Source organism: Rattus norvegicus, chromosome 3, assembly GCF_021556685.1.
Source record: "Rattus norvegicus strain SHRSP/BbbUtx chromosome 3, alternate assembly SHRSP_T2T, whole genome shotgun sequence".
NCBI classification, from domain to species: Eukaryota; Metazoa; Chordata; class Mammalia; order Rodentia; family Muridae; genus Rattus; species Rattus norvegicus.
In genome coordinates, this window is record NC_141536.1 from 119,905,923 (window position 1) to 119,932,917 (window position 26,995).

Below are 26,995 nucleotides of genomic sequence, written 5' to 3' on the forward strand. Positions count from 1 at the left end.
GGGAGTACAAGCTGTACGTGGTGGAGCGAGCTGATGAAAGTGTGTGGCTTGTTGGCTTGTGTACTGCGCTGTAGTCTAGCATTGCCTACCGGGGGAGGATTAGGTGGAAGAAGAGAAAATTTCCCCAAGTAGCAACTCAACAGGGAAAATTTCTGGTAGCAATGTGTGTGTGTGTGTGTGTGTGTGTGTGTGTGTGTGTGTGTGTGTGGTGTGCTTTAAAAGAAATTGATTTAGACCAGACACAGTTCCCATGTTAGTTACTCAGATATTCAGGAGGCTAAGGCAGAAAAATCTTGAGTTTAAGGCCAGCTTGGGTTAGAGAGCAGGAGTCTGGAAAAACAGTCAGGGAGGCTGAGGATGGGGATACAGCTCAGCGATGAGAGTTTGCCTCCACACGCAAAGCCCAGAATTCTATCTCTAGCACTAGGGGCAAAAATGGATTTGGTTGAATTACAGTAGCCTTACTACAGGTTGAAAATGATTGGTGGTTAGGTCTAGTAGGTTCTGACACATATTATGCCATGTGGTATTTTAAAAATATATTTATTTACTTTTAATTTTTTAATTATGTATTTGTGGGTGTCTCTATATGTGGGTGTGCACATGTGAGCTCAGATGCGAGGCTTTGGGTTACCCTGGGGCTGGAGTCCCAAGCAGCGGTGAGTTATCCGATGTAGGTGCTGGGGACAGAACTTGGATCCTCTGCAAGAGCAATATGCACTCTTTGCCACTGAGTCAGGTGACCGGCTGTGTCATGTGGGAACACTGAAACCAGAACACCTGCCCTCGCTGCTGCCTGTCACCTGCAGATGCCAAAGAGCAGAGACGGGAATCGAGTCTTCAAAGCTGCATTTACTCAGAGAGCTGGGAATCTGAGAAGATGGCGGATTAACATCTAGAGATCTGTCTTGAGTCTCATCACCAGAAGGCAGATTGTACAGAGGGATCGGGAAGAGGACAAAGGTATCCAATCATCCTGGAGCTCAGGCTGGCCCCTCTGGTCAGGTGGTCAGCCCGGGTTTTGAGAGTTTTGATGTCTAGCTCTCATTATCATCCCCTGCCCTCTTCCCTCCTCCTATGGACATTTTGGTTCAGGCGCTTCTCAAAATTATGAGTCCAGTTCATTTAATGTCTGCTGGTATCCACTTTGTACCCTTCCAGGGTCATCTGGACTAGGGCTGGCTGCTAATTCAAAAGACGCGTGCCATTAACAGTGGGCATATGCTAAGCTGCTAGTAACATGGACCTGCTGATTCTTTTCTTAGGATCTTTTTTTTCTTTTTCTTTTTCTTTTTCTTTTCCCTTTGGAGCTGAGGACGGAACCCAGGACCTTGAGCTTGCTAGGCAAGCGCTCTACCACTGAGCTAAATCCCCAACCCCCGATTCTTCTCTATGATGTGCAGTTAGGAGAGCAACTTTAACACACACAGAATACAAATGTGTCAACTTTAGTCTCTCTTCTCTGCCACAAATAGGAGGCAGGATATGTATGGCTTGCAAATGACATTATACCACATGCCTCTTATTTCCTGCCTTGGTGATTTTGTGTCTGTGACACCCTGTTTTACAGGTCTCATGGAGGGAGCTGTTTAGCAACTGTTTTCCAAACCTTTGCTGGTCATTTGTTTTCCTCATGAGCACATGGCTTCCAGAGTCCACAAAGGGAGGAAAAGGTCAGGACAACATCTCACTCGACTTCCCCAAATGGGGCTTGGTCCCCATGAGAGAGTCACTGCTCTCTGCTGCGACTTGGCATCAACCGCTTATGAGCAACAGGGAGGTTTGGGCCAAGTGTTTGTCACAGATCTCTGGGGTTTGATATTCTTTTCTTTCCTCTTAAGCCCACTGCTGACCCAGACTTGCAAATGAGTGACCCATTGGAAAAGTACACTGATCCTTGGCATCTGAGGAAGAAAATGTGACATTTGGAATCTAATATAAAGTAATTGGAGGTAAAAAATTTCCACGATTTTATGAATTTCATCTAAATATCTTCTGTGAAAATCAACTCAGGTATTACCTGCTGGTGGTTGGGGTCTGAGCTAGGTGTTTTCAGGTGACTATTGCTGTGTTAAGGAACATGACTGGCCTAGTTAGGGTTATGATTGCTGTGATGAAACACTGTGACCGAAAGCAATTTGAGGAGGCAAGGGGCTATTTGACCTAAGCTTCCACATCACTGTTCATCACTGAAGGAAGTTAGGACAGGAACTCAGACAGGGCAGGAACCTGGAGGCAGGAACTGATGCAGAGGCCATGGAAACGTGCTGCTTACTGGCTTGCTCCCCATGACTTGCCCAGCCTGCTTTCTTATAGAACCCAGGACCACCATTCCAGTGATGGCACCACCTACACCAGTAAACCTGATGGCAGTGTTTTTCTCAGTCGAGGTTCCCTCTTAGATGATTCTAGCTTGTGGACATAAAATGCACAACGACCTAAAGCGACTTGGGAGGAATTTCACCTTACAGATGCAGCTCTTCATGAAGGGAAGGCAGGGCAGAAATGAATCCACTGTCAAGGTTGGCAGCCTCAGTGAGGGAAGATACTCAAAGGGCCTGACTATTGTTCGGCATTTCCTTCTGTGGAGTTTAAGACACAGACGTGCTGGTTACTAAGGGATATAGCATGAGCAATTCTCTGCTTGAATTAGTAGATTTGGATTACGTGAGCCTTTGCGTGTTGCATGTGCCCCTTTACTTAACGTATCTGCTGTACACCACGTCTCCAGCTATACTTAGGCATGTGATGGTAAAAAGGGGATTCTCTCTAAAAGTTCACTTGGGGACATCGTTATGATTATTGTTCATGTGCCCCCAAATAGTTCAATCTGGACTGAACTCTGCTGCCTGTACCCAGCCATGACTGGCAATATGTTTGGCTAGAACCTGTTCAAATGTGATGGTCCATGGAGAGGAGAAACTTATTTGGAGAAAGCTGTGCATGCAGCTCAACACAGGTTTGGATCTGTAGGTTTCGAACAGGCTTTCTCCCCCCTCTTCCCCCTCTGTGTGTGTGCCTCTGTCTCTGTCTCTGTCTCTGTCTCTGTCTCTGTGTTTGTGTATGTGTCTGTGGGTGTGTGAGAGACAGACACAGAGACAGAGACACAGAGAGACAGAGACAGAGATAGGGAGAGGGAGTGAGAGGGAAGGGGAGATTTGGACAACCAAACTGTCCTCTACATCTCCACAAAGATGCTATCACGAACAACCTGGGATTCCTGGCACAGAAGCTTTGAATTCACACTAAAACATCCAGCGCTGTGCTGAGAGTGTACCGGAGTTCAGAGGAACTGGACTCAAAGCCCTGCTTCCTGCGCACTGGCTTGTGACCTTGACACGCTTCATGACTTCTGTGTACGATTACACTGTGTGCTGGAGCTGGACTCTCTCGGCTGGGTCACCTGATGTCCACATCTCTTTCCAAGCCTGTGTACACTCCTGTCACACTCACAGGAACTGGCGAATCAGCATTCCCCACGGGCACAGAGTTTCTAAACATTTACCAGCACTCCGTTCCTAAATGTGTGCAGTGAGGCTTGTAGCCCATGCCTGAACGAGGAGAGGGGTCATGGGAGGCATGGAGCACAGGAGACCATCAGCATCACTCCACACCTCTCTCAAAATCAATCTCTCTGCCTCGACCTATGAGCTATATTGTTGAAACTGCCCTTTGGGGAGGTAGCCGCTGGTTTCACTCACTGACTCCTAACTTCGCACAGCTGTTTCACCTCCTGGGATCTCTCTCGCCTTGGGGCATGTCTGACCATGATCCAGCCTGTCTTCTTAGCATGAAATGTAAATGACAGAGGAGCTGGAGGTGACAAGGTTGGAGTGGCATTTGCACAGGTCTCCTTCCATGTACCTCACAGAGCCTGGCTGACCCCATGTTGCTTCAGGCCTTGTGTTCCTGACACAAGTGCTGGCTGAGGTCTACACTTTGAGTAGCAAGGCCTCAACTTGAAACCAATGTGGGTCTAATATTTTGTGTCTGGCCCTCAACAGCAATGAGGAAATTCACATTTGATGTGTGTATCTTTGGAGAAAGAAACACTGATTTTACTTTTTTTTAAAAAGTAGCAGTGGTTCTTACAGGTTGGCTTGTTTTCCAGTCCTGGTTCTTTGAGGACAGGCAGAAGCTTGAATGACAGCATAGAGACCTGGTCCCTTCTGTAAGTAGCCCAGCCATCTCCAGAATACCCCACCGTTATAATGCCAGGCTGCCAGGGACAGTGTCCTTGCTCTCTCCTAACAGATGTATGGCCCACTTGGGATCCAGCTAGGAACTGTATTCAAACTAGCTGCCTGGCTGTCAGCATATTGCCTTCCCTGATACAGGCCCTGTGGAGGGCCCCAAGGCCTTTCAGGATGATATATTGTTTGGGTCAGACCACGCAGGCTTTGGTGCCTCCCTTCCCATAAGTCTTCTGCTCCCTCACAAAGGGTGCTGCATCCTCCTCAGGGCCTGTTTTCTCATGTCATGTGATCACAAATGTTTGGGGCACTTAATCTGGTGGCATTAAAGATTGGGTTCCATGTGACTCTGGACTCAGGTCTAGTTTAACAATCAGGTTCCTATTCTTAGCAAGAGGGTTTCCTATGCAAAGAAGTCTGAGAAGTGACCATATACACTGAGGGTTACAATTATGTGGATGTGCTTTGACCTTATGCTTTATACGCCTAGGTACACACTCTACCAACTGAGATACGTCCTCAGACCAATTAAAACGATTTTTAAATTACTTCAGGGAATAATTACTGTGTAGTACTTTGTCTTCTTAGTCCATTCATTGACTAAAGGACTAGCTTTCAAAAAGACTCCTTATTTCCTTACTGTTTAGGATTCAAAACCCAAATTAAAAACAATAACAGAAACCTTTTAGTGAGGTATTTCTCAGAAGAGGTATTTCTACTGAGACTTCTTTGGTCCACCTCTATCTTACCCATCTAACTCCAGTGCAGCCCGTTTCCCAGGCTGGTGATTCTTCCCTACCAGTATGAGCGATCCTGACGTGGGGATGTTGACTTGGTGGCTGGAAATGGTAGCCACTGGGTCAAACTGTACCTGGGAGTGGGGGACGCTGAGTCTCGTTTAGTGGGAGGTGGCTAGTGCCTCAAGACTGTGCAGGGCTGGAGAAGGTCGACAAACTCAGCTTTGGATCCTTTTCCCCAACCGGCTTTCATCCATACAACCTCAGGGAGTTTGACTCCTCAGTAGAATGAGTAGATGAGCTCTTCTTGCCCCCTATAGGCTGATGTGAGAATTGCATGGAGAGATTCCTACACACTGCAGGTTTTTATCTATTAGGGATCATTAACCATTCAATAAAGAGGTGCCCTCAGCACCCAGCTATCAAATGCTGGGGCCTTGGCTCTTCCTTTTTCTCCGGACATAGAGTTATTTGCTTTCTGGTAGTTTCTCAAGATCTAGAAAGGGTTAAGACAGGCCGCAGTAAGGTTAGGACAGGGCATGTCCTATCAATGAGAGAAGAACTGAAAGCGAAGATTAAGAAAGGGTCTTAGCTGACATTCAGAACTCAAGGTCAAACACTCTCATCGCCTGGAGAAGGATCTGGAATCTTGGTGTGCAGAGGCACATGACAGGCTGGAGTGGCTCTTCCTTCATAGCAGAGAGAACGGTTACCTTTAAACAGACAGCAGGCAGGATAGGACACAACTGGACTGTATTAAAACACATATAAAAATCAAATTTAAAGTCATATAAATAACACAATGCAGTTTTCAGCATCTACGGCAAATAATACAGCAAATGGTGTGTGTGTGTGTGTGTGTGTTGGGGGGCAAACAAATTAAAATTTCACCAAGGACAAGTCACCTGGCCATTTGTATCCAAATGTTAATCCCCTCCCCCTAAAAAAAGGACCAAATTTCTCTTTAGAATCGTGGCATTTAACATTTTCTTCTTATACCAATTTATTCCTTTGAGATGTAGCTGTGTCATCATGGGAGAAATGCTACCCAAAACTGCATAATGTCTGCAGCCAACTCCTCCAAGCATTTCATGGAAATGTCAGCCAACCATGAAAAGCTAAGGAGGGACTGACCTGAAAGCCAGGTCTGGGTGAAGGAGGGAAGCTGAATTCTCATGAGCAAAATGTAATCAAGGTGACAAATAATCAAGGAGGTCATCGTGACCAGGATTTCAAACATCTGTCTAGGCTCTAGCATGTAAATATTTTTTTTTTGAGAATGGCTCTGATTATGGAGCCCTGGCTGGCCTCAGACTCACAGAGGTCTGCCTGTGTCTGTCTTCTCAGTTCTGGGATTAGAGGCACACACACTGGGTATATGCTATGCCCAGCCTAGTGTGGTATACCTAGGAGTATATTGTACAGTGCCTAGAGCCTAAACAGTAGAGCCCAGAGTGTTTACTGCACATACTTAACATATGTGTCTGCATAAAAACACCCCAAGTTAAGTTCTTTGTGATGGGAACCAAATCTTCCAAATGCTTAAAGTACTTCTGAGCAAAGTTGAGCCCCAGAAATTCAGTGGGAACTTGGAAAGGTTCATGAGTACACACCTCTAGGGATAGGCTAAAAGAAACCTCCAGAAGGTTCTTCTGGCTCAGGTCTGTGGTCTCAAGCCAGGAGTGTCTCTTGATTCCTGGAATTGCAGAACTCCCCCTTCCCAGGTGGCTTGGTTGGGAAACAAAGCAACAGCTGAGGCTTGAAGGTCTCTGGGCTCCATCCAAAACCCTGAAACATGCAGCCTAGGAGAGAGGCAGAGTTCAAGGAAAGCTCTTGTCTTATCTGTGCAGTCTGAGTTTGTGTGGAAGGAGAAGGCTGCGTCTCAACAGAAGAAAACACCTCCCTTTAGCTCTGAGACTGCAGTCTACCTACTCAAAACCCACTCATTCCTTCCTACTGAAAAACCAGAATATGACATTCAGGCAGCTGTCAAGAGCTTATGTTTGTAGCAGGACAGGGATGATACTGGAAAAAAAAAGCCCCAGAGAGTCTGTTACTGCCTGTGATTTACAAAGCTGAAGGTGTTTAGGGAAAATGGCAAGACTCATAGAGGTAGCCTCCACCTCCAGAATGCAGCTGAATGGGAAGAAGAACACTTTCTTACAACCCTGACAACCAGGGCTCCGAAAGCAGATCTTCAACATGGTGGACTCTAGAAACAGATCACGGAGTTCAGAAGAAGGCATCAGATCCCTTAAAGCTAGGTACTTGGAACTCAGTTGAGGTCCCCTGCAAGAGCAGCAAGCCCTCTTAACTGCTAAGCTATCTTTCCAGCTCCTTAAAGGTGCTTTTGATGAACAGAGTGCTGGGTCTGTTTTCTTGAGACCCAATCCAGAATCAAATCGACCGAGTCATGGATCTTGGCTAAGAATGGGCTCCCATGTATCCCTGTGTCTTTAAGAAGGACTTCACTGTGTCTGTGGGATTCCCTAGGAATGGAGCCTCTCATGTCAGCAATACTATGAGGACCGATGATTAGACCAGATGGTGAGTGGTCACCTTAACAGATGTGACAGTCACCGTAAACTGATGATACTGAAGACCACTGTAACCTGCTCCTCCCCACTCATCTCTCTGACCTCTAAAGAAAAAAGGCGATGAGACTCCTGCTGCCATTTTGGCAAGATGAGAGCTACGCTCAGTTTTGTTAAGAAGGACCTGAGTGTGTGGAATGAGATTTGTACTCGCTACACATCGCTTTTACCTTGCTCTTCTCACTGCTGACTTACCATGAGGCATATAAGCAGGTCAGCTGTTGGTTAGCACTTACGTGTGCCTGCAAAGCCACAGAGCTGGAAAGCCATGGTGGGCCTTAGAGCATCCACAGAGTAAGTACCAGGCTTCTCATTCCCCACCCACTTTATAGGAAACACCAGCAGGAGCCCAGTCTACTGCTGGCAATGGGAGGCAAAGTAAGGTGAGGGGTGCGTTCAGTGTGCTCAGACGAGGCAAGGACCTGGGTGTCTGATGGTAAGCATACATTGTGTGGGTCTGAAAGCTACACACAGGGAAAGCCATGGATCCTATTCATTCAGGAAGGGATTCCTAGGTTCATGTAGGCCAGGTAGCCCTGCTTCACTTCAGTCCTGACCGCCAGTCAGTTTGTGAAAGAGGTCCTCGTCGAGCGTTTCATTTTGATCCTTGGATCGGGTGGACAGGAAGATGTAGCCACCAATGTACTCGTGTACAATCTTGCAACCTGCACTTAGGCAGGTGAATGCGATGGAGACATTTTGGTCAAACTCGATTGCCACCTGGAAAAGTAAGCCATGGATAAACTTAAACTCCGACAAGGAAGGATGAGAAAGCAGTTGGAGAGAGTCCCCAAAGCTGAGGACTAGTGAAGTCCCCAAAACCACACAGAAAAATGGCTTTCTGAAAAATGTCTTTGCTCTTTGCGCCCTCTTGTGGTATCAGCTCTGATGTGTGCCTGGTAAGTTAGTGGGTGTTTCCTTAAGTCCATTGCTTTTTCAGAGGTATTCATAGGAGGGGATATGGAGACAAAGTTTGGAGCAGAGACTGAAGGAATGGCCATTCCGAGTCTGCCCCACCTGGGGATCCATCCTATATATGTATACAGCCACCAAGCCAAGACAATATTGATGAAGCCAAGAATTGCATGCTGACAGGAGCCTGATATAGCTGTCTCCTGAGAGGCTCAGCCAGAGCATGACAAATACAGAGGCGAATGCTAGCAGCAAATCATTGAACTGAGAATGGGGTCCCCATTGGAGGAGTTAGAGAAAGGAATGAAGGAGCTGAAGGGGTTTGCAACCCCATAAGAACAACAATGCCAACCAACCAGAGCTCCCAGGGACTAAACCACTACCCAAAGACTATTCATGGACTGAGCCATGACTCCAGCTGCATATGTAGCAGAGGATGGCCTTGTTGGGCACCAATGGATGGAGAAGCCCTTGGTCCTGCCAAGTCTGGACCATCCCTCCCGCCCAGTGTCGGGGAATTTCAGGGCAGGAGGCAAGAAGGGGTGGGTGGTTGGGGAGGGGGGACACCCTCAAAGGAGAAGGGGGTGGGGGATGGGATAGGGGTTTATGGATGGGAAACCAGGAAAGGGGATAACATTTGAAATGTAAATAAGAATATTCAATAAAAAAGAATGTCCCTTTTCAATTGTCTGTCTGTCTTCCTGCCTGCTTGCCTATCATCGATTCATCCATCATCTATCTATCTATCTCTCTATCTATCTATCTATCTATCTATCTATCTATCTATCTATCTATCATCCTGATCACTGTCCCCCTACCCCTACCATCCACTCCCACAGTTTCTCCCCCTCCCTTCTTCTCTGAGGAAAGGGAATCCACCAGGTATCTCGCCACCCTGGCACACCAAGTCACTGCAAGACTAGGCACTTCTCCCACTGAGTAAGCAGAGAAAAGGATAATTTGAGGAAAGGAGCTGAGTAGGAGAGACAAGGAGACATGAGGGAATGGGGTGAACAAGAACAAAGTACTATCAGTGAACAAGCCATAGCTTTCCCAACTTCAACTTTATATTAAAAATTTCAGTTTTTACTTAAAAGCTCCCAAATTTTTCACTGTAAGTATTGGAATAAAAGTTATATATATATATATATATATATATATATATATATATATATATACACACACACACACACATCGTCAGTAAAATGCTAAGGCACCTCTAACTTTATACAGTATTTTCTAGGATGCATGCTTGGTTTTGGCCTAAATATAGCTCCTAGGATGTAAAGTGGAGGGAAGTTACACAGCTGCGGGCTGAAGAGCTCATCTCACAGGACGAGCTTTCCTTGGCCATTCTGGGCTTGTCTATGGTGCCTTCAGCACTACTCCGCTCCTGGGCCTGGACTGTGCCCCGGGCAGGCATCTGAACCTGTAGGTCTGCAGGCAGTTGGATGAGGCTTTCACGGATTTGCTTTGTGTAGGGCTCATCTAAGGTAGCAATGACTATGCTCAGTCACATACAGTTCTGTGGTGAGTTTGTGAAGGTGGAACAAACTGCACAGCAGTTTTATAATCTATATGGAAAATCTTCACAGAGGCTAAGCCAATTGGCAGTGTTAACCAAAGAACGCTGGGTCTGGACTTGTTAGGAGACTGTCCAGAAATATGGGCTGGTATTTTAGTATACAATCATCCCATGTCCATAGCTCCAGAGTTCTGACTATAAAGCACCTTTAAAAAAAAATCAGAGTGGGCTGAACCTCGGAGAATGTGCATTTACGGGCAAGCTGGACCATCAGAAGCCTCTGCCTCACCTGCCGGATTTCCCAGTTGACATTCCACTGCTTCATATTGGCAAATCGCCACGTTGTAACTGGTATCCCAGTGACTGCATCCATTCTAATCAGCCTGTTGTATGAAACTCCCAGGATGTCATCCTTCTTGCTTCCTTTAAATCTGAAAATAACAGTATTCATTAAGGGAACAACTGTCATTCACAAACAACTTCTTTAGAATCACTTATTACTGTTTGTATGCATAATGTATATGTGCGGCTGCAAAACACACGTGCGGAAGTTAGAGGACGACCGTACGGTGTCAGTTCGCTCCTTCCACCTCTGTGTGGGTTCTGGGGAACTCAGGTCACCAGCCTTGTGCAGCTTTTACCTGCTGAGATAGCTCACTGGCCCCACATACAGTTTCTTAAAGGTCGCCTCGTAACATTCCTAAATTATCTCAGAAGAAAAGACAACGAGCAACCTGCTTCCTAAAGGAGGCTCTCTTACGGTGACAAACAAGTTATAAAGAATGGGAGGGAGCTAACGCTTTCCTGAAGATTGTCTTTAAAGAAAGATGACATCAGAAGAAAGTGAAATCAGAGGAAGTCAAATCACTTCATACAGAATCAGCATGTCTGTGTCCTAGGCTGAGGGGGTAGAATATTCTGACTAGCAGGGAGTAAAGGGCACGGAAAATTGAAGTCCATATACCAGATCACAGAAGGAAAGGAATGCACGATTGGGAGCTTGAGCTTGAGTTGAGCTTGAGTTTGAGTTGAGATTATTACCATTTTAGATAGAGGTTAGAAAAGGAGATGACAGAAATAAAGAGTCAATGCTTGCGGGTGAGTGAGCTACATGGATATCTGGATGAAAAGTACTCCAGGCAGAGAGCACAGCTGCTTATGTGTATGAGTATACTTAAGGACTGCCAAGAGGCCAGGGTAGCTGGTTTGTATGAGGAGGACAGAGGAACAGACACAGAGAGCTGAGCTACAAAAACAAATTGACTCTGAGGGGCACAGAAAGACTCTAGGTTGTTTTGAGCAAGGACTGTCTTAGATTTTACAAGAATCACTCTGCCTGGTGTTTTGGAAGAAAGGCAGCAGGGAAACTAAGTAAGGTCACCTGGCACTGCTGAGGTGGTGGTGGTGGTGGTGGTGGTGGTGGTGGTGGTGGTGGTGGTGGTGGTGATGGTGAAATTCTCTGTGTGCTTTGGAGGCAGAGCTGGTAGGATTTGCCAGAATACACGATGTCAATGCAACAGAGACTACAGAGTCACGAAAGACTTGGGGCACATCTACAAGAGGAATTTTCATTTGGTGAGGTGCAGCTCACTAAATTCAAGGAGAGGCAGCTCTAGGGCAGATTAGGAGTTTTGGATATGGTGAGATGCCAATTCATTAGATACTCTGGTGTGGATGAATCTGCAGTTTTAGAGAGGGTTCCTGGCTCAGGATGCACATCTCAGAACAGCCAGCTCCTTATATAAGGGAAGCTGAACAAACAGCAGAGCCTCGAAAGCACGAGTAAGCATAAGTTCCATGGGCGCATGCCTCCAGTATTATAAGAAACCAAGGAGACGAGAAAGAGCCAGGGAAGGAGATGGGTACTAGGGAAGGTCAAAGGCGTGCTTTTACAGTCAAAGGCTGCTAAGAGGCCTTGAGGCACAAGGGCTCAGAGTTAGTCACCAGATTCAGCAAAGATCAAGGGTGACCAGCAGGTGACCTTGATGACAAGTGGAAGGCGGTGGAGTTGGGAGGGACATGCTTGGAACAGGTCCAACATGCTAGAGGAATTCTGCAAGAAAGGGGACAGACACAGGGGCAGCAAGGGAGGTGTGAGGATGGGAGGCAGATAGCAGTGTGGGTGCTGTAGAGGAGAGAAAGGCAATCTGGGTACCATTCTAACTGAACAAACCACTTCTCCTCCTTCTCATCTCTAGCTTCCTTCCCAGGACCATTTCTATACCTTTTATATTCTGTTACCTTAAGTCTTTATTTTGAATAAAAGAATGAATGAATGAATGAATGAATGAATGAGCTTTTAGAGACAGGGTCCTACGTAGTCCAGGCTGACTCTCTTGCTCCCATCTCTCAAGGGCTGGCATTACAAGTCTGCACTACCATGCTCAGTTCTATGAAATTCTTGGGATCCAACCCAGCCCTGTGCATGCTAAGCAAGTTCTCTACCCATTGAGCTACATCTGTAGCCCCCATAACATTTAATATCAAAATGTAATGCATGTGTTGCTTTAGTGTATGGAGATCCCTTGGGCTGCTCTCTAACCTCTAGAAGTTGTGATGCACAGACCCAGTTTCCTGAGGATGGCCAAGTCCCCGCTGCTGCCTGTCATCCTACACATGGGGTCTGTTCTAGCTCTTCCTTCTAGCCCTGTTCTAGCCTTGGGAAACATAGATTTTTTTAAAAATTATACCTTGGGCTTCTGCCTCAACAGCTTTATAAACCAATTCTGGAGGTTACAGGCGTAGGAGCTGGCAGGACTAATGGGCAAAAGGAGAAGTCATGTCCAGGAGTAATCATCCTGGGATATCTGTGCAGGACCTACCTATTGGTTACAACTGATCACCATGTGACTCACACTGTTTCATGGTTGGATTTGCTCAACATACCCCGAAGTTCAATCTTGGGTAGAGCAATGCAAATGCCCAGGGTCAGAAGTTAACACGGGAAGAGGTGGGATGGCATGCTGGGCCTTGTTGGTTCAAGAATCTACTGTGTGTTGGCCTCTGAGTTCCAGGTATGTGTCATGTGTATATACATGTACACATGTGTGTGCTTGTATGTGAGTAGCCAAAACAACTTTGTCTTCTCTCCACCTTTTTTTTCTTCTTTGTGCTTGGGATGGATCCCAGGGCCTTGAACACATGCTCTACCACTGGGCTACATACCTAGTCCTTGGTGCTTTGAGATAGTGTCTGGGTATGTAGCTCAGGCTGGTCTCCAGGCTACCCTTAAACACAAAGTTCCCTTGCCTTTATCCAGGTTGGCGGGCTGATAAGGGTGTGCCAGCCTGTGCCATTTCTCTAAACCTTTTTGTTGTAGTGAATAGAGCAGAAGGAGGTTTTTTTTTTTTTTTTTTTTTTTTTTGGGGGGGGGACAAAAGGTGTAAGCAAAAGTTAAATGAGATGTGAACAGAAGGAAATGAATCAAGATGTATGAATGCATTCTCTTGTTATCAGAGGCAGGAGGAACCAGACCTTTGGCCAGAACTAAGGGAGACTTGACTTTTGTTGTGTATAACAGTATCTTACAGTACAAGGCCATCAGCCACTGGTGAAATGAGATTGGGATGAGTTACCGTTCTCCCTTACTTAGAAAAACAAACAGACTCTGTTGGCTTAAGAAAAAAAGAGTACTTGAAGCTGGGAAAATAATTAGAGAGATCTGGGAGGTCCTAGAGAGAAGGGAGTGGTAGAAGACAGATTTGATGAGAACATCAATTTACAAGCCTGTGTATGGACACATTTTGGAGAATCGTAACTCTATATGGTGGACATAGCTGTCGTACAGGTACAGATTACTAATGTCAGTATCTCTGACTATGGGGTGAACTTGGACAAATCATGTAACTTTTTTTCCCAGAGAAAAATATGTTCTCATCTGTAAAATACAAGAAAGTAATTACAGACAAGCCACATGCAGGGCATCCAGACTCAGCAATCTGCTGGGAGCCACAGAACAGGGTCCGTATCTGGAAAGGTGGGGAACATTATCCCCATACAAAGGGCCACTGTGTGAGATACATGGCAGGGAGGTCACATGTGGCACTAACTCAGCAGCTGACATTCTCCATTTGGTTTAGCCCAGGTGGTTAGCCTACAAGAACACAATTTCTTTGTAAAATGTGAACATTTTTTCCTGCATTTAGCTGAGTTTCGCGGACTGTTGACTCACTGAGCAGAAGGCACGGAAGATTCTTAAGGGCAGTCAGTGTACTTGGGCCATTTGTAAAATGGCAACATTCTAAAATAAGAAGAACTTGACATTCTAGACTGAGTGAGAACAGCAGTAGGCTTCCAGAACGCCGCCTATGGTCGGACGGCAGATGGAAGGCAGATGGACCCTGTAATCACCTGACAAGGTAGTAAGTGAGGCCGAACTCGGGTAAGGACTGCCATGCCTGGATGAACTGCAGTTTGGCTTCGACCAGAGGCATCTGGGCTACGTTGTGGTGAGCTTCCAGGATCCGGGCTGCCAGCTAAGCAGAAATGAGAGACATCAATGACTTCACAGCTGCTGGTTGCTTTGTAACCACTCTCCTCGATCCAGATCCCCAGTGAGAATGATAAAGACAGGACTCCACTGAACTCTGCACAGATGGCTCATTCTATTAATTAACTAATGAACTAATTCACTTTCCCCACTCTGTCGGGTTATGAAAATGATTGAGTAGGAGAGCCAAGATCAGGCAACAGGCACACATGTGTAAGGTTCATGCAAATGACTCTCTCTTCAACGTTGATTCCATGGGACTAGGTTCACCTGTGCAACTTCTAACTCACTCTATGGAAACATACTTTTGATTCCTAATTTGTAGGGACTAAATGACTTTACCCTTAATTAAGTTCAACCTGGGACTATTACTATATTCAAACATCGGTAAAATAATCTTTAACAAAATCAGCGATGATTCTATCACATTGTCTACTACCCAATGTGTAGTCAAATTTCTTTATTAACCTAATTTTCATGGTGATGGTCTTAATTGGATGGAGTCCCTCCTTTTCCTTTAGCATATAAGTACTGTATAAAACAACCAAGCAGGCAAGAACCTGTTTAGACTTGTGCTTCTTTGCACAGCGGGGCGATACTAAGCACTCCGGGTTCATATCCATGCTTTCCAGACTGGAAGCCACCAGAGGTGATGAGTTCCGGTTTTTCATCTTGAGAAATGAAAGGATGCTGACGACCTCTGGCTGGTAGGAGCTGTCTGCCATGGTTTTACCCTTCGAGGCCAAGATGCACGCAGCCATCCACCGGGCATATTGATCCTCCTGAAACAAAAGCCGGAGAGCTTAGAAGCAGGATCACTTGTGGGGCCACCTTGCCACAGACACAACAGAACTTGGCTCTATAGTTGATCATAGCCAAAAGGCGGAGAAGCCATAGGAGGCTTTGGGCTATGATACAAAGCTATCACCTTCCAGTCAAGGAAACGTGAGGTGCACATGCTCTGAGTGGCTGTGAACCATTGACTGCGTCACGCAGCATGCTTTGAGTCACTCTGCACAGGGAACTTCGTGTGATGATGCAAAGAGACGTAGGAGTTCTGAGCTTTGCAGACAAATGAAGCTTCAAACTCCCAGAGAGCTTCGTCTATCCTTTCCCATCTTCATAACATGGCTGACATCCGTGATGAAGAACCCCTCCCTCCCATCAGCTTTCTGTATTGTTTGTAACGTCATTTATCTTAGGTGAAGATTCTAAGTCTAGGGAGGCAATCAGGGCCTCGGGTGGAATCCGAATTAGTCAGCAGCAGTTCCTATTAGTCTCTAAAGCCCGTGCCATGCAGCCTGGGACACAGAACAAATAAGTAAACTCAAACTGCAGCAAGGAGCCACGCCCAGCGAGACCTGTATCCAATCAGATGCAGCCGGCTAAGAGCAGCCCGGAACATCAGACTCCTCCAGCCCAAATTCAGGGGTTTTTGGAGCATCAGTGCAGCACGTGTCTGTTACAGAGCTGCAACTTGAGACACTTTCTATATGGCCGTCATTTATACAGTTCTATGGAGAAGCCTTCAGTTCTGCCGTGATGTGAAAACATGGTTTAATGATCGTTAGTTCTCCCTCTCAGTGGAGAATTCAATGCTTTACACACAGTGTTTAGTGCTTCGCTGTAAATAGGTTTGGTCTTAGGTGGTCTATGTGTAGGCTAATGTATGTGTTCCAAGCATGGCTAAGGTAGGCTAAGCTGGGGTGTTTGTAGGTTAGGTGTTTTAAATGCTATTTTGGGTGAACAGTAATTTTAGTTTGTGATGTGCTTATGGGATTTAACCATATGAAAATCGATAACTTATCTGTGTGCTTTGTTCTAGTATTAAATTGTATGTATGTATATATGTATGTATATATGATGTATTTATTTATTTATTTTTTTTGTGTGTGGGTGGATAGTGCGATGTGTATCCCAGTTCATGAATGGAAGATGTCAGAAGACAAGCTGGGGGATCCAGCGTTTTCCTTCTACTGTATAAGTCCAGGGAATTGAACTCAGATCATCTAGCTTGACAGCAGTCACCTTTACTCACTGAGTCATCTCATCAGCCCCTGCTCCTAATACAGAGGAACCGATGAGACTTAGGGGCTTTACTTACATGGTCACATCTCAAATACACTTCATTCATTCCATCAGCAACAGGGATTAGTAACTTGATTCCAAATTTTCTCCCTGCTACATTCACATCTGGCACAATTTCACAGCCTGAAGAAGAAAAAGGAGGGGCAAAACTGAGTGCTGAGAAATCTGTTGTAATAAATGTCAACATAAAGTCTTTGCTTGACCATAAGCGAAAGCCAGAGGAGCAACTAATAACAATAATTCAAGGAAAACTAACTAGGCTTATAGACAACATAGATAAAAATATGATTTTATTATTTTCTTTTAAAATTGGATTTATTTTTAGGATGATATTGGCTATCTTGTTAGAAATAATCACAAAGGCATACATACATATACATAAGCATACATATATACATATACACATATGTACATGTATGCATATGTGTACATATGTTTACATATATTGAGCCAAGATCTCAATGTGTTCCAGGCTGGCCTTGAATTTTCTGTGTAGCTTAGGCTGATCTTGAATCTATAATCTTCCTGCCTCAGGTTGTTATTTTTTTTAAAGATATATCTATATGTATATATCTATATCTATATCTATATCTATATCTATATACATATATATATATACTGTTGCCATCTTCAGACACACCAGAAGAGGGCACCAGATCCTTGTTGCAGATGGTTGTGAGCCACCATGTGGTTGCTGGGATTTGAACTCAGGACCTCTGTTAGAGCAGTCAGTGCTCTTAACCACCGAGCCATCTCTCCAGTCCCTGCCTCAGGTTGTCATTCCCCACTCCTGGTATGAATACAGAATTTAAAAGAGATCAAAGCAGAGGTGATTCTCTGCTACGATGACGACAGAGCTGAGCACACTGGCTGATTAAATAGCTCAGGGAGCAGAGACACCAATACACTCACAGTCACTTTTGGACATGAGAATGGACACTAATGTAATTAAGAACAAAATACAAGATTTCTTGGCATTTTTTCCTCTTCTGCAGTCTTGGTATTGAACCAGGAACCTTGCACAAAAATACATGCTGTGCCACAGAGTCACATCCCCAACCTGAACATAACTGTTTTTGAACCAGACACCCTCACATGCTGGATGAGAAGGGAGAACACAGCACAGACTCCACACAATGACCGTGCCCTGTGATGGAGAGGAGCTGCTGTTTGGCAAGCAGTTGGCTTAGAGCTTCTTCTGGATCCTGTTGAAACCGTGTTTTCAGTGTGCACCAGAGTGAGGGGCAAGAATCTCTTACCTCTGATGTTCAGCTTCTCTATTGGCTCTCCTTGTTCGAGTTCCTGATTTTTAAAGTAGGCTATAGATGTGTCTTTAAAGACAAACCAGTATTGCTTGAAAGCTTTTAACATTAGCTTCTTGGGCCTGCAAATGAGAAATACAGCCAATATTTAAATGCCAGTCAGGACTGCAGAACACATTGCAAAATTTGAGTGGATCGAGGCCTTGAGATAACATGTTCTTTAGTTTTTTAAAGCAACTTTCAAATTTCTGGTTTTACTTCTATTTTTTTTAAATTGGTAATGAGGATCAAACCCTGGGCTTTGTGCATGCTAAGTAAGTCCCATACCACCAAGCTGCATCCCCAGACCACTAACATAAAAGCCAAAAATGAACCACTGCTGTGCAACGCACAAACTAATTCAAAGACCGGGAAGTTGGGAGTCAGGCCTCTTTGGCCCATGTTCTTCCTCTGCCACATCTCATTTTAAAAAATTGAGTAGCTGCCTCCTGATGTATGGGTAAATATTTATAAACAGTAACATATTATTAAACCTACACAGAAACGTAAAGTGAATGTAACACGTAGCCCTTTTCAAGAAAGGAAACTGTTACTTACTCAAAAAGCCATGAATTTATCCCAGCTGTGATTACTGAACCAGGACGCCATAGCCCTGCTTGCACAAGTATTTGTTGAGACAGAACTATTAATTTTCATCGTCTCTGAAGCCAGTCACTCACTCAGGAAAGTTAAGTAGGATATACCAATTTAAGAATTTTTAAGCAGTAGGTTTCAAACTCACTGTAGCTCTTGAATTAAATGATATTTAACATGGAAATACACGTTACCGAGTCTTAAAAGCATTTGGACTTCTTAATCTTTTATGGTTTTAGGGCCTGAACTAGGACCTGGCACAGTAGACAGACACTCTATCATTGGACGAGCTCCTCAGTCATTATTGTTTTATAAAGCACTTTATCGGGGAGGGATGAAGGAGGGGCATTAAGGAGAAGAAAGTATAATGACACTTAATTGGGAAGGTGCCACGATGCATTACTTATGCAAGCTTAAACGTTACAAAAAGCCCGTCTTGAGGGATGATTGACACATAAAGACCTGTGCATATCTGACGAACCGATCTGGATGGATTTGGGGTACCAGTGTGAGATCATTGCCATGAGTGTCCCATATGTGTTTGAAATGTCTCAGAGTTTCCTCGTATCTCCCTCATTATGTTCTCCTTAGTGCATAAACGGTTAATACTCTTAGCAAGCTACTCTCTGCTGCAGAGACCTCTAGGACTCTCTCTCTTACACACCAAACCTCGGTATCCTCTGTCATCAGCTCGTCTCCTCCATGATCAGACCACACCACCGTGCTACCCTCTATGCCTGTGAATTTGATGTTTAGACCTACAACCTGTTTCTCTTTTTAAGACAAGGCGTGATTACTGGCAACAGGGTAACCATGGAAACATTGCAGAATATTTTAAAAATGTTACCTTTGCGGGCTGAAGGGTTGACTCAGTGGTTCAGAACACTTACTGCACCTGTATGGCAGCTCACAACCATTTATAACTATTTACATGGTGTCTAATGCCCTCTTCTGGCCTCTTTGGGCATCAGGCATGTATGCGGCACATGAACATACATGCAGGCAAAACACTTATGTACATAAAATACGAATAATCGAAAAAATGATATTTTCACAACATTACTATCATTCAAAAACTAGCTATTTCATAACTGTTCCTTCAAGGGGAAATCAGTGTTTATTGTTTTGGAGGTGTGTGGTGGCTTACAAGTGATGTCCACAGGGTCATCAGTTTGGGAAACATTTTGAAAAACAAAATGTCATAATGCCACTTACAGGCATTTGCTACAGGAAGCCAGTGAGCTCCCCCTCCCCCACGTCTTCTTTCTTTTGTTTTTGGCTTTTTGAGACAGGGTTTCTCCGAATAGCCCTGGCTGTCCTAGAATTCACTCTGTACAGTAAGCTGGCCTTCAACTGAGAGATTCACTTGTCACTGCCTTCCAAGTGCTGGGATTAAAGGCGTGTGCCACTACCCCCCAGCTAGTTTTATGGGGGACCAAGCTTTCATGATCATTCCCCATTTATTTACAAAGTATTGCAAAGATAACAGAATATTTAAAGACTCTTATGTTGAAATGAATCAAGTAAAGCAAAGATAACAGAATATTTAAAGACTCTTATGTTGAAATGAATCAAGTAACCCCTGTAGCTCATGTGTAAGTATTACTGAAGTCCCTTGGTCTGGTAGCTTGCCTATACATAACAAATCTTATCTCTTGAACAAATTTTATCTGCAACATTCCTATTAACTACACACAGAACCATTTGTTCTCCTCCAAAGTGGCACTGGTAGCAGCGGTGGCCCTTGCAGCTTTGCCGTGTTTCCTGTTCACATGATGTCACTTAGTAGTGCCAAGACTTATGAATCTGTTTTTCTCCAATGTGGGTTTATAAGGATCTTGTTTGGTATATATGGGCCTTTAGGAAGTAGACTTGAAAGTCTGACTTAATGCTCTCTCAGTACTACACAAACCACTTCCTATCTGTACTGGTGACCCATGTGGCATGACTGGGCTGCCACCTCTCTGTTGTTCTCCCTCTGTATTAAAGACTTTCCCTTATCAATGGCTGGGTTTATCAAGACTTACTGATTTATTGGCTTTTCTTGCCAGAGACCTATGATCCAGGAATTTAAGCATATTCTAAACATTTATGAAAAACTCTTAAGTATTCTCTTTTGAATGTTTCATTCTCTTCAACTAATTTCTTTTAGAACTCTCAGTAGATACAAGTTGGGTCTTCTTAGTGTATTTAAATCATATTTTCAATTTACACTTTTTGGGCTTTCTTTGATTATATTGAATAATTTGATGGTTAATATTCTGAAAGTATTACAAATTTTGTTTTGTGATTCTGGGTATAAGTTATGGCTAAAGACATCAGGCGACAGAACTGAAGGAGTTAGAGGTCACATCCAACATGTCATCTCTTTGTAAAATGCTAGACCATATACAGGAAGGGGCTGTTTTCCTCTCCTCCTCTTCTTCCTCCTCCTCCTCCCCCTCCTCCTCTTCTTCTTCCTCTTTGTAAAGTTCTAGTTATACTCTATTCAAAGACTACCAAGACCAAATTTCTTTGTGAAACAATTACTCATGTTTTATAAAGCTATACTTGCTACATCGAATTGCTCTGTCCCCCTGAAGGTCTGAATATTATTAGACCGATCACTTTTAATTATAGGCACTTTTGCCACTGAAGTTCCCTGAGCTCGTACTCCTTCATCACAACAAAAGATTAAATGAGTCAATACTAGAAACTCAGCGACAGATACGTCTTTGGACTTTTGATTCTCTTGTAGACCCCATTCGCCATTTAGTGCTTGCAAGTCCTTTGCATCTTATATTGTCAAAAGCAACTTGCATCCCCCACCCCCACCCTGCTCTCTGAGAAGCCGGCTGCCCCAGTGAAGTATTAGTTTGTTAAGGAAAGTCAATAAGCCATAAAGTGACACAGTAACTGCATTGTTTCTTTCAACCTAACACTCCTTGGCACTATCACAAAGGTGGCGATCACCCACTAAAGCAAACAGAAATAGTAGCAGGTTGGCCAACACTGAGCAGGTGAACGGAGGGTAACAAATGGGCTCCTCCCTGGAAGCCCAGAGACAAAGTGCTTGCTCTCAGAGCTGTCACTCCTGAGCCTTCCGAGCAGATCCTAACAGAAACGCCACGGCAGCATACATGTCCATTCGTACTGATGCTCACACTGGTGTGTGAGGATCTGTATGCCAGGCACTGTGCTAAACTCTTCAAATGCCCCATTTTATCCCAGCAAACTTAAGAAGAGGATACTCCCACTTTATAGCGTAAGGAACCAAAGCACAGAGTCATAGAAACTCCACTCCATGTAGCCAGGGTCTATGGCAGGGAGTTAAGGTTCAACACACTATTGCCTTATGCCAAAGCCCATAACGCGGAGCTCACCTTTGACCTGTGACCCTGCCTGCCGTATGAAATTATGTCCAGTTCCAGACCATGATTGTGAGGGTCTGTTACAAGGCATTTCTTTGCCCTTTCAAGATACTTACTTAAATAATTTGAGATAATCTGCCAGTTTAGGGATGTCAGTAATGTCCTCCTGAGGAGAAATATGAGAGTTACCAGCAGGAACTTCACAGATGGAGTTGCTAGTTCAAGCCTGTGCAACCAGCATGTCAGTCACTTGCCACTAAGACTTAAAATCTGAATCAATTAAAATGAAATAAAATGAGAAGCTGAGCTCCTTAGTTATACAGTAGCTTTCACGGGGGAGTCGGGGTGGTGGGGAGTGGAAGCTGAGTGGAAAGTGAGAAGGGGCCCTTGGGCAGGTGACAAAGTCCTGTTTCCCAAGTCTGGATGGCGACTTGGTTGACAATATTAATTTGTTAATCTGTATATATTTATTTAACTTTGTGAGGATAGGAAATATGAAGAGCAGTAAAAGAAAAAAAATCAACTGATATTTCTTACACTTGCACATCGTTTAAGTTAAAAACCCAAGTTAGGAATGATGTCTTTAACGTCTGAACGGATCTGTATGGACAGACCTTTGTGAGTTTTAAGTTAAAGTGGGTGACTCTAGTAACATCCAGGTCACTGATTAAACCTGAAAAGCACCTAGTTCAAAGTTCGTTCTGAGGTGGCAGTTGATGGCTGGCTACAGCATATAAAACTACTCAGGGAAGGAGGGAATTTCTCATTTATCCCAAGAAGGATTAACTTCCTGTTACATATTCAGCATAGGAGGCAGGTGAACAGGAACTCAGCTTCTGCTTGGGCAGGGCTCTGCTTTGTGCATTAAGTATTTGCTCTCCTGAGGAACCAACTTCCCAATTTAAGGCAGGTGTGGATAAGAGAACTCACAGTGAATGGGCAAGAATGTGGTGACTCACTTAGCTCGTTTCAGAGGACCCCCTGCTTGGTTTCAATGTGATTAAACCAGTAATTATTCCCTTGGTTGAAGACATTAAAACAAAAGAGTGCTCAGTAAGAGAACCAAATCAGTGGGGCATTGCAAGACTGTATCCAGCCAGCACCTCTGAGGTGAGGGGTCAAGGGTGATAACCAGTTTTCCTCCTAAGGTATGACTGGAGGGTTTTGGTTCCTGAAATGAAAAACGTTTAGGAGTGTTCCATGATATCCTAAAACCTTCCTAATGCTGGGCCTCTTTAATATAGTTCCTCCTGCTGGGGTGACCCCCCCAGCCATAAAATTATTATTTATTTATTTATTTTTTGGTTCTTTTTTTCGGAGCTGGGGACCGAACCCAGGGCCTTGCGCTTCCTAGGCAAGCGCTCTACCACTGAGCTAAATCCCCAACCCCATAAAATTATTTTTGTTGCTACTTTCTAACTATAATTTTGCTGCTGCAATGAATTGTAATGTAAACATCTGATTTGCAGAGTATCTGAGATGTGACAGCTGTGAAAAGGTCATTCAACCCCCAAAGCAGTCACAACCCATAGGTTGAGAACCATTGTCCTAGGGAAAAGCCATCCTCTCTGTCAGCCTTACGCAGTGGCAACATAAGACCAGACACCAAGGCTTTTAAAGCCTTTTCTTCACCCTCACAGGTTCCCTGTGCCACAGACTGTATGCTTCTTTCTAGACTTAAAGGACCAACTCCATGTTTTTTGCTAGTGTAGTGGATCTCACGGTAATTTCACCACATATAGTGCCAACTGATCAATCCCCAGGAAGAAATGCAATACAACAGCTTCGATTGGTGGTGATAAAATTCTCCTAATGATCCCTCATAGAGCTAACCCAAGAGAAGCCAGTTCTTGCTAACTAAGCTTGTCCCATGAGCAGCATATTTTTCTTCTTGAAAGACATGTTCTCTTAGCTCCAATTTGTACTCGCTAGAACAAATTCTGAGTTAACAGAAGTGATCATACCAAAGTGTTGTCTGCCTTCCCGCCTTCGAGGGTCACTTCCAAACTTGACAACGCTGCTTCTACCTCGTCAACCTCGGACTTGGTTGCAAAGTCCTGTATTTCAGCACACAGCGACAGCTTGCTGATGTGATACTAAAACATAAGCAGAGATTTTATTTTTATTTAATTTACTTAAATTAATGTATGTTCTTGAGACAGAATCTTGTCAAAAGTTCTAGACTGTTCAGGCTAGTCTCAAATTCTCTAGGTAGCCTCAACTGCCCTTGAACTTTTGATCCTCTTGCTTCAGTTCTCCCAAATGGTGGAATTAGAGGGGTGCTCTACCTCACCTTGCTCAAGGCAGAGGTTTTAGAAATCTTACAGCCACAAATGGATCATTAACCATCTCTTCTTTTTTGAGAATTTCCGCCAAATCCTGAATACCTTCTGGAAAAAAGTCTGTCCGCTCAGAGAAATGGCATCTAATCAAACTAATTGTGAGATTCACAGTTAGTTGTGGTCAAACCTTGTTCTGCCTTGTCGCTGTGCCTGTGGAGGCAGGTGACTGGGGATGCAAAATAGTTGCCTTACACAGTAGTGTACACGTGGGGAAGGCAAGGAACATTTTACATGGAAACCTACTCTCCTAATTTTCATTTTTTCTTCAAAGAAACAGACAGTGTGCTTTAACCAGAACAAACTAGAATTCTTCCCCCCTCCCGGGAAAAGCTGCAGACATCCCATAACCTGCAGAGCTGCAAAGATCAACATTTCTTCTTCTGTGCAGTCGATTTCCTCCAGGAGAACAGCCCATCTGGCTTGCTCGTAGAGTTGGTTAATTCGGACAGCATCATACTAGAGAAAGAAAAAGAGGTGTAATCTGGAGGAAATGGACAATTTTCTAGACAAATACCAGGTCCCAAAGTTAAATCAGGCATAGATAAACCATCTAAACAACCCCATAACTCCTAAAGAAATAGAAGCAGTTATTAAAAATCTCCCAACCAAAAAGAGCCCAGGAACAGATGGGTTTAGTGCAGAGTTCTATCAGACCTTCATAGAAGACCTCATACCAATAATTGTCCAAACTATTCCACAAAACAGAAACAGACAGAGCACTACCAAATTCCTTCTATGAAGCCATGATTTCACTTATACCTAAACCACACAAAGATCCAACAAAGAAGGAGAACTTCAGACCAATTTCCCTTATGACATAAAAATACTCAATAAAATTCTTGCAAACCGAATCCAAGAGCACATCAAAAGGATCATCCATCATGATCAAATAGGTTTGATCCCAGGGATGCAGGGATGGTTCAATATACAGAAATACATTAACATAATCGACTATATAATCAAATTCAAAGAAAAAAACCATATGATCATTTCATTAGATACTGAGAAAACATTTGACAATATTCAACACCCCTTCATGATAAAAGTCCTGGAAAGATCAGGAATTCAAGGCCCATATCTAAACATAGTAAAAGCAATATACAGCAAACCAGTAGCTAACATTAAACTAAATGGAGAGAAACTTGAAGCAATCCCACTAAAATCAGGGACTAGACAAGGCTGCCCACTCTCTCCCTACTTATTCAACATAGTACTCGAAGTCCTAGCCAGAGCAATCAGACAATGAAAGGAGGCCAAAGGTATACAAATTGGAAAGAAGTCAAAATATCACTATTTGCAGATGATATGATAGTATACTTAAGTGACCCCAAAAATTCCACCAGAGAACTCCTAAACCTGATAAACAACTTCAGCAAGAGTGACTGGATATAAAATTAACTCAAACAAATCAGTAGCCTCCCTCTACTCAAAGGATAAATAGGCTGAGAAAGAAATTAGGGAAATGACACCCTTCACAATAGTCCCAAATAATATAAAACACCTCGGTTTGACTTTAACTAAGCAAGTGAAAGATCTGTATGACAAGAATTTCAAGTCTCTGAAGAAAGAAATTGAAGATTTCAGAAGATGGAAAGACCTCCCAGGCTCATGGATTGGCAGGATTAATATAGTAAAAATGGCCATTTTGCTAAAAGCATTCTACAGATTCAATGCGATCCCCATCAAAATTCCAACTCAATTCTTCATAGAGTTAGAAAGAGCAATTTGCAAATTCATATGGAATAACAAAAAACCCAGAATATCGAAAACTAACTCAATAATAAAAGAACTTCTGGGGGAATCACCATCCCTGACTTCAAGCAGTATTACAGAGCAATAGTCATAAAAACTGTATGGTATTGGTACAGAGACAGGCAGGTAGATCAATATAATAGAATTGAAGACCCAGAAATGAACCTACACACCTATGGTCACTTGATCTTTGACAAAGAAGCTAAAACCATCCAATGGAAAAAAGATAGCATTTTCAACAAATGGTGCTGGTTCAACTGGATGTCACCATGTAGAAGAATGCAGATCGATCCATTTTCATCACCCTGCACAAAACTTAAGTCAAAGTGGATCAAGGACCTCCACATCAAACTAATAGAAGAAAAAGTGAGGAAGAGTCTTGATCACATGGGCACTAGGGAAAATTTCCTGAACAAAACATCAATGATTTATGCTTTAAGATCAAGAATCAACAAATGGGACCTATAAAACTGCAAAAATGACACTGTCGTATCCAAAATATACAAAGAACTCAAGAAGTTAGACTCCAGAGAGCCAAATAACCTTATTAAAAATGGGGTACAGAGCTAAACAAAGAATTCTCAGCAGAGGATTATTGAATAGCTGAGAAGTACCTAAAGAAATGCTCAACATCCTTAGTCATCAGGGAAATGCAAATTAAAACAACCCTGAGATTCCACCTCACACCAGTCAGAATGGCTATGATCAAAAACTCAGGTGACAACAGATGCTGGCGAGGATGTGGAGAAAGAGGAAAACTCCTCCATTGTTGGTGGGATTGCAGACTGGTACAACCACTCTGGAAATCATTCTGAAAATTGGACATTCCACTACCTGAGGAACCAGCTATTCCTCTCCTTGGCATATACCCAAAAGACGCTTCAACATACAACAAAGACACATGCTCCACTATGTTCATAGCAGCCTTATTAATAATAGCCAGAAGATGAAAAGAACCCAGATGCCCTTCAACAGAGGAATGGGTATAGAAAATGTGGTACATCTACACAATGGAGTACTACTTAGCTATCGAAAAGAATGACTTCATGAAATTCATAGGCAAATGCAATGAACTAGAAAATATCCTGAGTGAGGTAACTCAATCACAGAAAAACACA

The 26,995-nt window shown here is 43.7% G+C and overlaps 1 protein-coding gene and 1 long non-coding RNA gene across 2 annotated transcripts in view; one reads left to right on the forward strand and one right to left on the reverse strand.

Annotated features, from left to right (window-relative positions):
- LOC147995701 (uncharacterized) lies at positions 1 to 4,739 on the forward strand. Its single transcript, XR_015684632.1, has 4 exons — positions 1 to 963; positions 1,571 to 1,673; positions 1,842 to 1,952; positions 2,825 to 4,739. It is a non-coding gene; the product is annotated as an uncharacterized LOC147995701 (long non-coding RNA).
- A 1,157-nt stretch (positions 4,740 to 5,896) lies between these two features.
- The window catches only part of Fermt1 (FERM domain containing kindlin 1), a 41,908-nt gene continuing 20,809 nt past the window's right edge, over positions 5,897 to 26,995 (reverse strand). The window contains 9 exon segments of the mRNA NM_001106515.1: positions 5,897 to 8,244; positions 10,251 to 10,392; positions 14,312 to 14,436; positions 15,011 to 15,232; positions 16,555 to 16,661; positions 17,798 to 17,922; positions 21,900 to 21,949; positions 23,748 to 23,879; positions 24,474 to 24,581. Coding sequence (NP_001099985.1) covers positions 8,071 to 8,244; positions 10,251 to 10,392; positions 14,312 to 14,436; positions 15,011 to 15,232; positions 16,555 to 16,661; positions 17,798 to 17,922; positions 21,900 to 21,949; positions 23,748 to 23,879; positions 24,474 to 24,581 — 1,185 coding nt within the window. The 3' untranslated portion in view covers positions 5,897 to 8,070.